Source organism: Aulonocara stuartgranti (assembly GCF_965226115.1).
Source record: "Aulonocara stuartgranti genome assembly, chromosome: 10".
Taxonomy (NCBI): domain Eukaryota; kingdom Metazoa; phylum Chordata; class Actinopteri; order Cichliformes; family Cichlidae; genus Aulonocara; species Aulonocara stuartgranti.
Window position 1 is genome coordinate 4,240,490 of NC_138946.1, and position 18,445 is coordinate 4,258,934.

General features: G+C 40.0%; 1 protein-coding gene across 1 annotated transcript; it reads right to left on the reverse strand.

Annotated features, from left to right (window-relative positions):
• Positions 1-11,698: 11,698 nt before the first annotated feature.
• Positions 11,699-18,366, reverse strand: mrpl22 (mitochondrial ribosomal protein L22). Its single transcript, XM_082549917.1, has 7 exons — positions 18,304-18,366; positions 18,159-18,201; positions 13,541-13,673; positions 13,395-13,460; positions 12,850-12,927; positions 12,565-12,634; positions 11,699-12,005 (listed from the first exon to the last, which is right to left on the reverse strand). Exons 1-7 carry the CDS (start codon positions 18,326-18,328, stop codon positions 11,797-11,799), a joined length of 624 nt encoding a protein of 207 aa, XP_082406043.1. The 5' UTR covers positions 18,329-18,366; the 3' UTR covers positions 11,699-11,796.
• Positions 18,367-18,445: the final 79 nt, after the last annotated feature.

Below are 18,445 nucleotides of genomic sequence, written 5' to 3' on the forward strand. Positions count from 1 at the left end.
GCATCGTTGTATTTTTACTCAGTTGTATATAGCATTCGTATTCTATTTTTATCTTATTGTATATTTTTATTCTATTTTATTCTACTGTATATAGTATATTATTTTATTCTATTCTGTACAGCTGTGTACTGTATTTATTCTTATTGTATTCTAATTTTTGCGTCATAACTTTTGCACTGTCCACTTCCTGCTGTGACAAAACAAATTTCCCACGTGTGGGACTAATAAAGGTTATCTTATCTTATCTTATCTTAGATAACAGGAACAGAACCATTACACCAGGCCATCTGAAAACCAAAAACACAGACTAAACCTAAAGAACTTCAGAGCAGGAGCACAGAGCAGCATTAAATTACACCAGAGGGAACTTGTATAAGATAAGGGGGGGACAAGACATGTAAACCCTAAGAAATAACACAAAGACAAATATCAAGAACACAGAATGCAGAACCATAATACAGATGTCAAAATAAAAATTAGCAAGTTAGAGAAAATGTAAACATCCTAAAACTCAAAGCCATGGGAACCATGACCTAAACACAGTAATGTTTTTCTTTATTTTAATTTTATTTCTTCTGGGGGGTTAAGTGGCAGGTGATTTCAAAAGAAGCAAAGAACAAGAAACAAAGATGCACTGCTTGTATCTGCTGTCTTAATTCTTTGTTCACTAGGAACAGTTTAAAGCTTAGGTGAGAGAATAAGAACGTAGGTGGGCTTGTAAATCCACAGTTCTGCCTTGGTGCTCAGCTTTCTCTTTGCCAGAGCAGATCAGCACAGCGTCCACATTACTGCACCAGTTCATCTTTCAAATTCCTGAATTACTCTTGTTACTCTTGTTCCCAAGACCCACAGATATTTCACCTTCTACACTTTGGAGGGACAACAACTCATCCATAGCCCAGAGTGGGCACTCCACCCTTTTTCAGCTGAGAACCATGGCCTCAGACTTAAAGGTGCTAATTCTGATTCCTGCCGCTTCAGCTTGTGCTGCACACTATTGAGGTATGAGTTGGAGGATATCACTCAATCAAGCCAGAAATGTGCAGACTACTTCCTTGCACCATCCTCTGATCTTTGGCTGTGTCTCCAAATTCTGTCCTCATAAAAATTATGAGCAGAACTGGTGACAAAGTGCAGCTTTGGTGAAGTTCAAAAACAAGTCTGACTTATTACCAGATGCTCTGAGCACAGTCTGAATAGTACATGGTCTGAATAGCATTTAACAAAAGGCTCAATGCCAAATACCCCATACTCTGAAAGCATCTTCCATTGGACACTGCATATGAATATTCCAATACACAAAACACATCATGTAGATGGGAAAACTCCCACATATCATGAAGTCTCCTCAAGAGGGTAAAGAATCTGCAGTATTCCCAGACCAGGATCTATCCAATAAGAGGAAAAATGAGAACCAGTAGCAGACATGCAAATTTCTCCTTCTGTTTGTGACAGTGTTGATGAATTGCCTGTTGCTGTGGAAATACCTTCTTAGACAAGGGTAGATTGGAAGAAAAAGTAAACACATTATGACTCACCACCACGCGTTTATAGCGTTATTATTTTCCACAAGCATTAATTATAGTTTCTGAGACATGTTTCCAAAAGCTCTATCACCAAGATTTCAAATAAATACTGTCATGTTCTGGGGGTCTGTAAATAATCAAACCACTGCATTCCTGTTGTCACCCAGGGACCTCCTGCAAATGACTTGTTTTCATTCCCTTCCATCAGCTATCAAAGCACAGAAAGACAGAAAACACAGCAGATGCACACTTTGACTGTTCTCCTGTAGAGAAAGTCAAATGTTACAAAAAAAACCCCCAGCAGAACGACTTCTCATCACATTTTTGCACCAACATTTGACAGATAATTAACACGTTTCACAAGTACAATAGAAAAAGATACAAAAACTGACTGTCGTGCATTAAATGAATCAACAACACTGTGCGTGCATGCCAAGTTCTTGCATGTGGAAATACATGCGAGTTTCTGTTCAGTAAAGGAGAAAACAATGAACTGTAGAGCATCTGTGTGGACATTTGATTAAGTATTGTGGAGCTGTAATGAAATCTTCCAATGCACATGCACACTATTTGAATTACCTCAAGTCAATTTTACTGTAACAGTCTTTAATAGTATGTTCTCTGTCTCTGCCTGATGCTCATCGTCTCTGTATTATACCACTTTGTGCTGAGAGCTGCAGCATGGGTGACAAATTGAAATATTGAAATTCATCTTGATGAATTGAAAGACATGCGGTGCGTACACCCAGTAGGATTCTGTCAGATTGGTTTCTGTGTGTCGCTCGGTGGGTGTGTCATGTGGGATGCGATCGCTCGAAGAAGCCTGAAAACACACGGCGGGAAGCTGTCCTCTGCCCCATGTGAAGCGTGACTCTCAGGCCTTGAGTTGCAATATGCAGGTGAAGTCAGTCATGATGCAACAGTGACACCCAGTGCAAGGAAAATACTGGAGGAAACACATCAAGTATTTACTGATCATTGTGGATTATGGAAATTATTGATAATGTTAAAGTTATCTCATGTTTTAAATCATATAGTAATTTAAACATCCAATGCTTGAGCACTTTAAGCATGAGGGGGGGTGACTAGATTTTATAATGAAAATAAAAAGTGGGCCATACCTTTTATCACCATAATGAATCATTGTAGGGTTATTTTAAAGGGCCGGCTAGCAGAGGGGTTACTTATGTTGGGCCGACTAGGTGTTTAATGATATTCAAACAGTAGATCACTGACACTGTGGACAAAGTTAGAAATCGATGTGATCACTTCTAAAACACTTAAAGAAAAGAGAGGACTGCAATATAGCTCTCATTTGCTGTTCCTTTGCATCATGTGTAAAAACAAATACCTTTGAATAGCCAGAGTGCTTATGCTGAAGGCAGATATAATATGATTTAAACTGGGATCAGACTCATAATAATCCAAATACACATGCTGGCTCAATGGGAGAATAAAGGAGGAAATAGTGATATAGAATAGAACGGGAATGAAGTTTTTGACTGTCCCTGACTCAGGAACACACTGTACTCCCACATCTGCATTATATACTAAACTATTCTATATAGTTCACTATACTGCCAAACTGTTAATATTTCATTTCTCAAAAGCAACAAGTATTGAAGTATTGCAATGACCTCATAATTCATCAGCACAAAATCACTTTATTTAGTACTGTGAACTCAAGTGAGGCACATTTTCCCTGACAAGTGCAAAGACTGAATATAAATGTGTAAGATGAGAAATGTTATGCTGGTTATTTTAGTTATGGAGCCTTTAGCCCAGGGGTGGCCAATCTCAGTCCACGAGGGCCGGTGTCCCTGCAGGTTTTATATGTGTCCTCGAACCAACACAGCTGATTTAAATGGCTAAATTAGCTCCTCAACATGTCCTGAAGTTCTCCAGAGGCCTGGTAACAAACTAATCATGTGATTCAGGTGTGTTGACCCAAGGTGAGATCTAAAACCTGCAGGACACCGGCCCTCGTGGACTGAGATTGCCCACCCCTGCTTTAGACCATGATTGCTGTTGGTGTGTGATATGGTTTTATACAGTTTAGCCTGTATGACATTACAACCACAGATGCATAAGTGCGCTAAACTTGTATTCTCTATGAGGGTCAGTAGGACAAGACGCAGATATCTGTATAACCAGCAACAGGACAGCTGATTGTACGTATACTAAAATGCCTTCCCTGCAATGTGTTAATTGCAATTAGCAATTTTCCTGCTGACATTATGAGCTTATTCGCTAGTCTCAAGTAACATTGAACATAACACATATTCATTTCGTAAATCATGGTACATTTTAAATGTATAAAACCAGGATATGCTCTACTGTGCAACTGACAAGTCGCTAGCCTTTGATTGTGCATGCTAGCCTTTCACTATTTCACACCTGCCATGTGGTTGTGATGTCTCTCACTGCCATCATTTACATACAGTCTGTGGTACTTATTAAGTAAATCTGTTCACCGTTTATCTTCCACATGGCTGTGAAATGACAAACTCAGAGGCATCACCAATATTATTTTTGTGGATGCAGATTTATTGTATTTCATGTGTTTTTAGAGTAAAAAAGTCTACAGGAACATAAAAAAAACTACAATTAGAAAAAAATGATGGCAGTATACTTTTTCAACGGTGGAAAACACCAGAGTGCGCTCTAGCTGACAAGGATTCAAGGTGACCACACTCACGGTGCAGTTTTTCAGCCCGCTGCTAACCTGCTGGGAATATTTAATGTTCAAAAGATCATAAGATTGTAAGTAGAGTATCCCTCATGTTATTTACCATTCATGTTGAAGAGTGAGGAGACTGTGTTGGTAGCTTCCTATTCATTCCAAAAACAAATAAGCTGTAACAACAGAACAGATGAGGACTTAAGTACTTCACTTTCTGCTTCCTCTCTTTACTCTAAGAACAGATGCGTCCCTGTCACAGAATCACAAAGATAAAGACTATAAGGTAAGGATGTTGTTGCTGTTTTTGTCTTCTTCTTCTAGGGGAAAAGAGGTGAACGTCATTTCATTGGAGGCTGTCCAGAGAGCTAACAAAGTGTTCCATGTCTGGATTTGTTTCTCAAGGGCAAAGCATCCAGCGCCGGCCAGCAGGCAGCCTGCTCTGCCGCTTTTATGCCGAAGATTTCATTTGGGAGCTAACACTATTTTGCGGCTGTCGTTCTCTGCACACTGCCACCGCAGAGAGGCTGGAAAAAAAACATAAAATGGAAAAGTTAAAAGGAAATGAATAACACCCTCAGGCACTCCCCACACAACTGGCTTCTGATTTCTATTTGTTTCTCAATCCGAGCCTCTGCTGAGCCGCCCAGCACACTGACCGACAACAGACATTAAAAACAAATGAAAGAAAGCATCATGGCATCTCATTCTTTCATCAAGGTGTGTGTGTGTGTGTGTGTGTGTGTGTGTGTGTGTGTGTGTGTGTGTGTGTGTGTGTGGTGGTCTGGGTTGTGTAGCGCATACGCCTGTGTACAGAAGTGTTTTCAATGCACAATTTCACCCGTCATGAATAATGAACTCCAGACAACTTAAATCTCTCCTCAACTTAATTCCCAGTGCTGGCAGCACGTTTGCTTGTCTTGTTGCAGGATGAGTTCATGCTTGGAAAGATATGATACATAATTCACCCCATGTAACCACCGAACTCCAACATGGCATCCCTGTGGAGGGGTGACGGGAGAGGTGTTGCTGTATGGAATCATAGTTCCTCATTTTTGATCATTTATTTATGTGACGTGTGAAAACCACAGCACACAAAAAAACCCTCATAAATATTTCATCATATCAGTCACTTTGGACAAAAGGTATTAGGATTCTGGAAACCGTGCATAACTTTTGCATTGACTTACCCTGCGTGCTGTTGTGGTTATTGGAGACTAGTCTGAACTGATTCACATGCAGTTTAGTTCAAACATTATTTAAATCACCAAACCAAGCAGAGTCCACTCACTGCTGTTACTGATGAGCCTGGTATGCTGCGTAATCCTGCACCACCACCTTTCCACACGTTAGTCTTCACGATCATAAATACTGATTAGAAGTTTATTTCTGGGAGCTAGGGGAAGAAATTCTGTCATGCTCGTGGGGAATCTGAAAACTCTATCAGGAATGGGGGGAAAAAAAACACAAAAAGAAAGACAAACTAAGGCAAACTTCCTGGTTCAATAAAAAAAGCTCATTTTTGTATCTTAGCATTTCCTTAATCTCAATCCTACTTGCACATTGACATCAGTAAGATGAATTTTTTATTTCATTTATTTTTTACTTTTTATTTGTATTTTTTGATGACCCTCGCAGTAACATACGCATTTCCCCAGCGTGGGATTAAAAGTCTTTGTCTGTTGGTTTATTTACCCATAGTCTAAATCTAATGTATGTATGGAAGTGTGTATGTTGGAATGAATGTAAGACTGTACGTGTGGCTCATGTGTTTTAAAATCCACCCCAACAATATGGGGGGGGGGGACATTGAAGCTCAAGATTTAACAGTGAGGTAATGGAGCAGATAAAAAATGGCCTGGTTAAATGTGTTTTGTTTTACTGAGTGGTAGAAGCAAATAGCAGTGCCTCACAAATCCTGAAAGAAGTCCACTGCCTGTGCAAACCATTGGTGCAAACACAGTCAGTGGACCAAACCACTGTGAGGTACATGAGAGGGGTGCGGTGCCACCCCAGCTGCACTTTTAGCTCCACCCCTGCAAAGATGTAGCTTTTTATATGTTTTTTTTTAACAGATCTACATTTATATACTATGACTTTGACATAGTGGAAGAAGTATCGTCCCCAGCATCCATTTCCAGAATGTTTAACAGTAACAGAAACAGGATCAGCTGATTCAGTTCTGGTTCACAGGGACCCCAGACAGGTCACCAGTCTGCTGCAAGGCCAACACACAGAAACAGACAAGCATTCCCACTCATATAATAATTATAAGTGATGATATTGCTAAATCCACTTGTTTGTCATGCAAATGAAAGTCACCGGTTGTTACCTGTTACCTCTAATGAGGGATTTATGGTCTACTGTTTGTGTCTGTTTGACTAAGCAAACAGAGGAATTGTGGGAATTCAACAAATCTCCAGAGTCCTGACACCCAACAGCTACTGCATGTAGATCTGGCCAAGGCACTACCGCACCAGGACACTGAGAAAGCTCAGAAGAACCAGAGGATCTTCTTCGGGTCACCAGGCGAAATCTTATCAAATATTTTGTACTCCTGAAGCGACTCTAATGATCGCTGCTTAATTAACTGACTGTGTGGATAAATTCAATTCACCGAACTTTCTTCAGTGTATTTAAAACATAATCATTAAAACAACTCCTTGCTTAGATGGTACTTCTGTTTTGACTCTTTACATTCATGCACTGCTCAGAGGACCAGCTTCTCCAGAGACTGTGATCTGCTCTCCACGCTCTGCATCATCCTTCTGGGTCATTAAAGCCCTCACGTCTCCTCCTCAAATGAAACAGCTTAGCCTCTTTTATGTACTGCTGACCTGGGCTGTAGAACACCTCGCTGGCCTCCTACTTGCAAATGGACAGGTGAATTCCTGAGAGCTAAAATGAGAGCTGCTGATACTGGGAGGTGCTGAAAGGTCTTTGCGGGGCAGTAAATGGTAAACAATGTATTTATCAGCTTATCTAAGAAATGCAAATTTGATTATAACATGTTTAGATGCATTGATGCTGTCTGGGTGTTTGCCACCACCTGGAATAGGCTCCTGTAACCTGTCATAAGATGCATCAGCAGTAAGGTTTATTGATGGATGGATAATGTCATTGATTAGTGTCAAAAATGAATATTGTCTGATATTGTAAAAAATCAAAGATGAATGTTGGTTTCCATCACAAAAACTCAGTATGACTATATTGATAGACTTAAACTAGATGCCTACTTGTTCTAAACTGTAAATAAAATCCAAACATGTATTTCTTGTCTGTGTGTGTGTGTGTGTGTGTGTGTGTGTGTGTGTGTACACTGTAAAAAAAGAACATTCAGGTTGTAACCTCAGCTGAGAGAGAATGAAGAGAAAAAAAAGGAGATAAAGCCTGTTGCTGTTTGCTGAAGTCAGTGCTTTTGTGTATGTGTGCTGTGGGACCAAGACAGCCTCCAACCTGAGATTGAGGGCACTTGTCTGCTGAAATTGGGGCCAGCAAATGGCATTTTATTTGAAAATGTACTCAGAACTGCTCAGACCTGATGTGGGCTTTGGAGGGACGGTGACAGGCAAATACACAAACTCACATCACGGACAGGAACATAAAAGCCAATTAGGAACAGCAGAGACCAAGGCTCTGGGCTTCGACAAAACACTGCGACCTTTCGAAAGTACAAATTCCCAATGAGGAAACACTTTGATGTCTCCTCCTGAGCGTCATTTCCAACGCATTCAATTCAATTTATTTTGGAGAATAACAGACATTAATGACGAGCGTGTCTGAGAAATCCAAAAGAAAAAGGCAAGCAATAAATAGATGAACACATGAAAGACACCGCATTCCTTGGGAGCTTTAGATAAGAAAGCAAAGGCAGCGGAGGAGTGGATTCAAGTAGCAAATTGAGGTTGAACAGTTAACAACGAGGCCGAGCTTTATAAAGACACCTGTTGCTACCTGTGAAATCTCATTGTAAACACTGAATATTTTTCCTCCATTCTTCAGACGAGGCTTCCCAGCCAAGCAACTCACTTTCAGCTTATGGATTCCTGCAGCTCTGATAGTGTCTGCGAGTCAGACTCTCACAGAGCTGGCATCGAAGTGAAGGGATGAAAACCAGCAATGCTGGCAGATTTGCTTCAGGGGAGGAGCCGTAGCAACTGCTGTCACCCAAACATGCTTACCACATACAGAGGAGGAAGGCTGTGACAGGGTGACACTTGGGGTCTGTTTTCACCTGGGCATGCACTGCAGGAACTATGAGGTTTTCTTGAGGTGCTGTAGGATGCTTTTTCCACACATGCAGCCATTTTGTGGCAGCAGTGGGATGAAAGGCACAGCTGAGGGAGTGTCACTGCTACATCAGAGGCAAATTGCAGTGTTCATGTCAGACGTTGCTGTGGTATGTGCAAAGCTGTTAAAAGTAAAAAATCCTCTTTTTTTTTCTTACATCTGCTCACAAACTTCCAGGAATGTGCAACTTTTAAATTGGCTGCACAGCTGGTTTTCAGCTCTAGATGGCTACAGCACCAACAGATTATTTCTAACAGATGCTGTGGCACAACACTGCCCCAAACAAACACTGTGAAATCTAAAGCAATATATTTGATGTAGAGCTAACTGCTTCATTATAAAGTAATAATTAGAATATTTAATTTATCCTGTTCAGGGTTGTGGGGTTGGTGAGAGCTAAGTACGCTCTGATCAGGTGACCAGCCCAGGGTTAACACCAGTGTTGGGTAAGTTACTTTAAAATAGTAACTTAGTTACATTACTAGTTACTTCTCTCAAAAGTAACTCAGTTACTTCAAGTTACTCGTTACTTTCAAAGTAACTAGTTACTAGGGAAAGTAACTTTGGTTTTACTCAGAATTCTCTTGTTAATGTGTTGCTTCCATAACTTTGCCAGTCTTCTAGCTTGCTTACTTGCCACAAGTGCACTGTGCCACCTACCAATAGAAAGAAAAAGATAATGTGCATATTTCCACGAGAGAAATCCCACGCCTGGACCGTCATTGACCGCTGCCATGATTCTAGCCTACGTCACAGTGTCATCTGCGCCTTTTACATCCAACACAAAAACTGCAGTCGTGGTGCTTTCGATTGTACTCAGAACTCGGAAATTCTGCCTTCCGAATAGGAAGATGTAGGCAACACCAGACTGCAGATGAGCTGCATACAGAGCTGGACTGGGACAAAAAAATCATCCCGGGCATTTTGACTAGAAACTGGCCCACCATTATAGGGAAAATCATAAAGCCTTTGAATGAAAACAAACACTGTTGTGACAGTGATGTACACTGTTTTGATGGTATATATGCATCAATCTATCAATCGTTTGTTGTAAGATTCAGATAATTATTTTTTAAAAGCTAGACATTTTAAATGAGAATAAGAAAGAAAAGTATTTCTTTGTGCCCCCCTTTCCCTGTTAATGCCCTACCTGGGCCCCTGGCAAAGCTTTGCTAGACCCGCCCCTGCACAGTTACCAGCTGTCAGCTACTTAGAAAAGGAACCTGGTGTTATTTGTCTCTCAGAAACAGTTCATAACTTCAACTCATTCATGTCACCTAAAAGGTAAACCTGTTTCTCCATCACCTGCTCAGCTCTGATGATCCAGTAAGGACATCTCCTGGTTTCATCTTCATGTTTCCCTCTCACCAGATAACCAAACCATATCATGACCAGCAGCTTTTTTGCAGCTGTGGCTCCAGCAAACATCAGCTGACACTAGAAATTAATATTAAATAAATTCTAACAACAGCTGATCAAGCTTAAACGTGCTGCTGTTGTTTAGCGCGACATCCGCTGGTTTCCTCTTTCGGCGCAAAGTGGGCGATAAACAAACAAGAGAGAAAAGACGATCAGCTGATCACTGATCAGTTTTCATGATTGAAGTAGAAACGGGAGAGGGAGGGGGGAGAATGAGAGAAGAGGCAGCTGTGCAGCGTAAAGACACAGAATAACTCCAGCTTTGTGTCTTTTTCATTGTAGCTGAATTACGGGACAAACTGTTCCTTTTCACCTCAATAAGAAACGCGTAATATTTTCTCTGAATACCAGACGGGACGGTTGGCAACTCTAATAACTTATGAACAAAATAAGGTTCAACATCATTAACTTCATAGCACCCACCCAGCTGTATAGAAACTCCGTCATGCTAGCTAGCACGCAGTACGGAAAAAGTCAGAATAACGAAAATAAACTCCACCTAAACTTGGTTCATATCTGACCCAGAGAGACTGCAGGTCATAACTTCTTACCTGAAGTTCAGTTCACACTTGGACCGGCGGCCGCCTCGGGTCTCTTTTCCTTCTGCGTCCCCTTTCCTTCATCCACCTGCTGGCCTCCACCACTTGCTAATGTTACTGAATCTGTGGAAGCTCCGCGATAGCCACCACACGAAGTAACGAGTAACGACCCTATCTAAATCCCAGTAACGAGTAACGCGTTCCTGATTTTGGCATAACTAGTTACCGTGCTCGTTACCACAATAATAACGTAGTTACTGTAACGCGTTACTTAATAACGCGTTAGTCCCAACACTGGTTAACACACACACACACACACACACACACCCATTTACACTTAAATTTAGAGTCAGCAGTTAATGTAACATGCATGTCTTTGGACTGTGGGAGGAAACCAAACTTCTCAAAGAGAACCCACTCAGGACCAGAGACAACATGCAAACCCCACACTGAAAGGCAATTTCTATAAAATAATAGAAAATAATTCTATAGAAATGATCATATGTGCATCGCTGACAAGCTTCTGATATTTTGTTTTTAAATGTTATTGTGGCATCCTGCAAAACTGCATTTGTATGTCTCCCAGCAGCAAACCTTTAATTCTAAAACAGAGTTTTTATTTATTATGAGGTTGCAGGTGTGGACGAAAAGAAGGTCAATCAAAAACGCACAAAACTTAGTTTGAAATGCGTGTTCAGCTCAGCACAGTTACAGCCGAAACCAATACGAGCACTGGAGTTGGTACTAGCCCTCAAACTGATGTTGATTTGAATTAGCATTTTAATACAGAATATACATTAAAATATATTATTTGGGATGCATATTTGTCATAAGAACGAGACACAAAAATACTTTTATTTACATAAAATATTTGGGGTTAATCAGGTATTTTAGTAATTTAAACCCTACTGGAATATATCATCAATATGTTTGATGTTATATTGAAACTTCTGACTGTATCAGCCCACATTTCACTGAACTCTTTGACTTTATAAGCAGATGTTGAAGAAGTGGGAATTCTTAATGTGTAATGGCAGGAACTGAAATGTACTCCCCTTCAGTTATATAATACACACTTGTATAAATTCAGCCCTTTCTTTCTACAAAATAAAAGCTTGTTTTTCCTGATAATACACTTGATTACTTTAGGCAGATTATGAAACATAATAAAAAATAAATAATTTAAGTCTTTTCTTATTTCTGCACGCTAATTGTATTTTTCATAAAAAATATTGTTGTAAAAATAAGGCTCAGAAATTCTCATGTATTTATTTACAGAAAAAAATGATACATACACATAAAAATGTTTACAGTGAGATTGAAATGGTGTCAGATGTCTGCTCTACAGACTGTGGATGATGGTTCGGTTCTTCAGGGACTGGACGTACTCTTTGGCCTGGTCAAAGCTAGTCTTCTTCTCAATTTTGGGTGGTGCGCCCTCCACCAGCTTGACGAAGTAGTGGCAATAAACTTTGTCCATTATGCCAAACATACCCCTGCCGTGGTAACGGATCCGTTTCAGGTACTTCCCTTTGCCAGAATACGACTCGGCTGCAGGAGCAAAGAAAGGATGGGAACAGAGTGAAGTTGAAAGAGGGCAAAAGATTTGGAGGAAGAGAAAGAGAAGGGATAAGTTTTAATTTGGAAGAGTGCCCCGCGACGAAAACAGGCCAAAGTAATGAAGGCTGTGCCGGTGGACTTCAGGCTTCTCTGTAATAATGTTTGCAACTCCACATGAATTACTCTGCACAGCATCTCATCTTAAACAAGGCAACAAGCTACCTGCTTTCCATTACTAAAGGTCATTTGCTCACTTTTAAAGGCATCTTCTTGCCTTTGGTGAGAGTGTGTGAATTGATTTGACATTTTCAAGTAGTTTCAGAAAAAAAATAAATAAATCTTTGAAAAATGTCCCAAAAATAATAATAAAATATTTAAACAATATTGCATCTTTAACTTAAAAGCATGCATATTTAGTGCATGTTTTTATTCTTGACAACTTAATGTTAAGACACAAGAGCCTCATAGAGGTTAGCACACTGCATTTACACAGCAGACCATCTACCTAGAGGCTCTGCTCTGGTACTAATGTGCAGATGTTCACACTCACCTACAAACAGGTTGGATTTGTACTCTACATTGTGATTCTTCACTGCCATCTCCTGAGCTTCAAGAAGGACCTGAAACACACAGGCAAACATTTATTCATAAACTTCAAGCTCATAAAGGATGATGTTAGAATGGTGTGTGAACACAGCTCAAACATCTGTAGCATAAGCAGTGAAACCAGGAACGCTTTAATCCAACAGGAATTTGATTAATCTTCACTCTGAGATTGTGTGCACACAAACACACAGTAACAACCAGTTAAAAGGGTGACCATGCAGCTCCAAACCTCTTTCATTATTTTTGCTCCTTTCTTGTCATTAAACTCCAGCTGTGCAATGGCCTCATCGATGCTCATCCCTCTGATCTGGGAAAAAAAAAAATTAAAAAGAGGCTGGACTAAATAATCAAATCAAAGTTTCTGAACAGCTGTTAGGACGGCAAGATGCTGGACTGCTTTTTAACTCTGGCATTGAGCTTAAGCCTACAAACCAGAGCAAGTCTATGAGAACATGTGCCACAAACACAGTGGAATGTGTGCACATACACAGTCTAGCGTTTTGAGATAGAACATATTTAAAAGAATCCAATTGTCTTGGACTAATGTGAAGTATGAAGAACAAACTGAATATATGATGATCATGACACAAGAAAAGTGATTTTTCAAAATTACAGTGTTTTAAATAAAGAAGCTGAAATAGCTCCTTGAGCATTTCTGATCAGATGACAACTTTAAAATATGATGCTAACTCTAAGTTCACGTCATTACTTATGGCTGTACACTACAGATCAGGATGGAGCTGTTGAATGATTTGAATATATAGTATGTCTTACCATTTTGGCCAAATACCACATTTTGTCTTTGCTGTACTTAATCTGCCTCCTACTGTGGTGAATCTCCTGTGGGAAGAAAAGACTTCTATCAGCTCCTGTTCAGGACATCTTTTCACTCTGCATCACACACTGGCAGAAAGACTCACTGCTGGTCTGCGAGGCTCATCAGGCAGCTGAGGTGGATACACTTTTAGGTTCCTCCTCTCCCAGGTTTTGGATTCCAGGGATGCGCTGGTGTGGAGACATGAGATCTGCTGGGAGCCACCTAGAATCTGTAACCTGGGAACATGGAGAAAATGTTTCTGAGGTGGGTTCAGTCCAGTAGTGTGAGGCAGGTGTACACCACATCTGTCCATCTGTTATTTTCCACTTATTTAAAGTCAAGTCATTGTGGCAGCAGGCCAAGCAGGGTAGTCCTGACATCATTCTCCCCAGGAAGAGAGATGAGGAGGATAGGAGAGGGGGAAGGAACACTCCACTTATCACTTACTCCCCTGGAGGAACTGGAAAGTGATGCTTTGTAATAAAGACTTTCTGGTGTTGTTAATATTGTTTCCACTATTGAGCCGGTAAGAGATGGATCCTGTCTTTGGTGCTTTGGGGTTTTCTTTTATTAAACCTATGTATGCTATTTACTTTTCTCCCCCCCTTTCCTTCCCTTTGGTAACTGCACTCAACTTCACTCAGATCAAATCCCAGTCAGACAATTATGGGAGGCTTAAGAATGGATTTTTTTTTTTTTAATAAAATAGCCTGCAGTTCATTAGCCTTCACAGTAATTTTTTAACCTCTCCCCGTCTAAGTGCATTATTCCGACATGCTTCAGAAAGACAATAATAGTCCCTGTTCCTAAGAAACCCCAGCCCAGCTGCTTAAATGACTTTTGCCCCATAGCACTGATGTCTGTGGTCATGAAAGGTGCTGAGAAACTGATCATAACTTCCATCACTTCTTCCCTGGCTGCCACTCTGGACCCTCTAAAATATGCGCAGATCTGATGTCAAAGAATGACAAATCTGACTGCCAGGATGAGATTAACCACCTGTTGACTGCTGTAAGGAGAACAATCTCAAGATTAATGCCTATAAGACCAATGAGATGATAGTGGACATTAGAGCAGGGTGATATAACCAAAAATATTTATCACGATATACATCTGAAAATACTTTACAACTCAACAACTTTATTAGTGCAAAAAACCCCCAAAAAACCAAAAAACAAACCCATCAATGTATTTTTACTTAAACTAGCAGCTTTTTTTTTTTTATGTGCATCAAAGTTATATAAAAATGTAACAGTGCAAATGCAAATTCCTTGCTGACAGTTTAACCAAAAGGCATTTCCAGTGGAAACTGGCCGACACATCCTCAGCATAACCATGTATAATATCCACAAAACTTAAAAAGAGGTTATACACACACAATACGGTAACATTATGTTGAAGCACAGTACGTATCACTCCGCGAGGCTCCTGCCTACGATAGCCGTAATGCTCCGACAATCCATCAAGCAGTTCAGCTTCATAGCTTAGCAAAGTCGTACTAAATATTTGACAGATTTTCGAGCACCGTGTACATAAAATAGTTTCGAGGTCAGTAAACACAACTACAATTCATACATAAGGCACACGGGATTATACAGGGCACTGTTGATTTTCAGAAAAATCAAAGGATTGATTGTAAGTGTGCCGTACAGGGAGTGCAGAATTATTAGGCAAATGAGTATTTTGTCCACATCATCCTCTTCATGCATGTTGTCTTACTCCAAGCTGTATAGGCTCGAAAGCCTACTACCAATTAAGCATATTAGGTGATGTGCATCTCTGTAATGAGAAGGGGTGTGGTCTAATGACATCAACACCCTATATCAGGTGTGCATAATTATTAGGCAACGTCCTTTCCTTTGGCAAAATGGGTCAAAAGAAGGACTTGACAGGCTCAGAAAAGTCAAAAATAGTGAGATATCTTGCAGAGGGATGCAGCAGTCTCAAAATTGCAAAGCTTCTGAAGCGTGATCATCGAATAATCAAGCGTTTCATTCAAAATAGTCAACAGGGTCGCAAGAAGCGTGTGGAAAAACCAAGGCGCAAAATAACTGCCCATGAACTGAGAAAAGTCAAGCGTGCAGCTGCCAAGATGCCACTTGCCACCAGTTTGGCCATATTTCAGAGCTGCAACATCACTGGAGTGCCCAAAAGCACAAGGTGTGCAATACTCAGAGACATGGCCAAGGTAAGAAAGGCTGAAAGACGACCACCACTGAACAAGACACACAAGCTGAAACGTCAAGGCTGGGCCAAGAAATATCTCAAGACTGGTTTTTCTAAGGTTTTATGGACTGATGAAATGAGAGTGAGTCTTGATGGGCCAGATGGATGGGCCCGTGGCTGGATTGGTAAAGGGCAGAGAGCTCCAGTCCGACTCAGACACCAGCAAGGTGGAGGTGGAGTACTGGTTTGGGCTGGTATCATCAAAGATGAGCTTGTGGGGCCTTTTCGGGTTGAGGATGGAGTCAAGCTCAACTCCCAGTCCTACTGCCAGTTTCTGGAAGACACCTTCTTCAAGCAGTGGTACAGGAAGAAGTCTGCATCCTTCAAGAAAAACATGATTTTCATGCAGGACAATGCTCCATCACACGTGTCCAAGTACTCCACAGCGTGGCTGGCAAGAAAGGGTATAAAAGAAGAAAAACTAATGACATGGCCTCCTTGTTCACCTGATCTGAACCCCATTGAGAACCTGTGGTCCATCATCAAATGTGAGATTTACAAGGAGGGAAAACAGTACACCTCTCTGAACAGTGTCTGGGAGGCTGTGGTTGCTGCTGCACGCAATGTTGATGGTGAACAGATCAAAACACTGACAGAATCCATGGATGGCAGGCTTTTGAGTGTCCTTGCAAAGAAAGGTGGCTATATTGGTCGCTGATTTGTTTTTGTTTTGTTTTTGAATGTCAGAAATGTATATTTGTGAATGTGGAGATGTTATATTGGTGTCACTGGTAAAAATAAATAATTGAAATGGGTATATATTTGTTTTTTGTTAAGTTGCCTAATAATTATGCACAGTAATAGTCACCTGCACACACAGATATCCCCCTAAAATAGCTAAAACTAAAAACAAACTAAAAACTACTTCCAAAAACATTCAGCTTTGATATTAATGAGTTTTTTGGGTTCATTGAGAACATGGTTGTTGTTCAATAATAAAATTATTCCTCAAAAATACAACTTGCCTAATAATTCTGCACTCCCTGTATTTTCCAAAAAACACTGTAACAACAACGGCCCGCTAGCATGCTCTACCAAAAATAGTGCTTTGTTGTGTGTCTGACGGACGAAAGCTAAACCAGTTCCACACCACTGAAGTTGCAGCATTTTTACAAACTGGTTCATCAGTTTCATTCAACGATCAAATATACAATAAACATAACAACACGAAATATAAAATATTAGAAAATATCAGGAGAAAGTAACGGACCCCTGGAGTTGTGTCACTGGTGTTACACTGTAAGAATTTCCTAAAGTTCTATAAGGAATTGCTCGTGGGAAGAACAGAGTCTCTTCATTCATCAGAATTCTTCTTTGTTGTTTCATAATTTCATATGAAGGTTTTAGCTGAACTCGATGGTGTTGCTGTGTGTTTGCCATATTCAGCTTGTTAATAATTTTACATCCATCAAATATTTTAACTGTTAAGCAAATAAATTGTGGTACAAATATCATACAATCACAATTACAACAAACCTGACTGAAAATAATACGTCATAACAAATCCTAATAAAAGATCCTTATTTGTTGCATCATTATTATTATTATTATTATTATTATTATTATTATCATTATCATTATTAATAATAATAAGTCAGCACATGCAGTCTGTAAGCAAATGTACAAAAACTTTTTTTTTCAAATCATTAAGCTGACATTTTTGTGAACACATAAATTCAATACGCTAATTAAAGGTTTAAAGGTTAAGATTTTTGTTTTCCATATCCTCTAAATCAGACATTTCAGTTTAATGACCCTGTTCCACATTAACTGCATTATATTGCATGCTAGAGTTGACTGGGGAGTAAATAGTAAGGGTGTTGCTGGTTCTGAAGAGCACTGGGATGTCCTATTTGTAGAAAATATTTGTGACTTTCTCTGAGACAAAAACTGGTTTATCTCAACTGTCACACAAGCTAAGCCACATAGTGCATGCAGTACAGCAAGGAGTGCTCAGATCTGCACACAGGAGAAACCCAACAGTCGGTTCACAACAGGACAAGACCCAACTGTACATGTGCACCAAAAGCATGAAGGTCACTCTTTCAGTGATGCCAGTGTTCACATAATAGTCATGGTCTCGTGATGGGTGATCAAAAATAGATCAACGACCCTCAGGACTACCTTCAAAGGATATAAACCCACCTAGAAAATTAAATAAGCGGGACTATACATCATTTCTTTTCTTTTTTTTTTTTATAAACTGAAGCAACATCTTGGATGAGAGATGAAACGTCTTTACAAACCTAAAGAAATCCAATAGCCTTCTTTTTCTCCCAAGACTAACTATGCTGAGTTTCTTGGTTACCTAAACTTGAAGAAATAGCGGCTGTAAAATTAAGATAACTTCCTACACTGTCTTCAATTGATACCCGGAATTCCCACTCTAATGATGCAGGACTGGGTAACATAAAAAGCCAATCTGAGCTGGATTTGTCCTTCTGCAGAGAGCGTTAGCGGTACAGCTAACCTGCCACTCGTATTGATGCACTTACCGTGAGAGTAACACCGAAGGTATACTCCTAATAAAAGAGACACCTGAAAACGAGAAGACATCACTTTACTTAAACTATAGACGAGGTTTATTATAAATACAACGAAACGGTCAACTATTGGCTAATATATCTGCATTTCTCTCACCACGTCCTGTCATTGCAGCCGCCATGTTGGTTTTTTACGACATTCATGCCTTCGCTTTATGGCAGTGTCAATATTAGTCTATTGCGTTTTCACAACGCATGTAATTCCTTTACTTTAGTTATTTATCGTCATTTAAATGTCG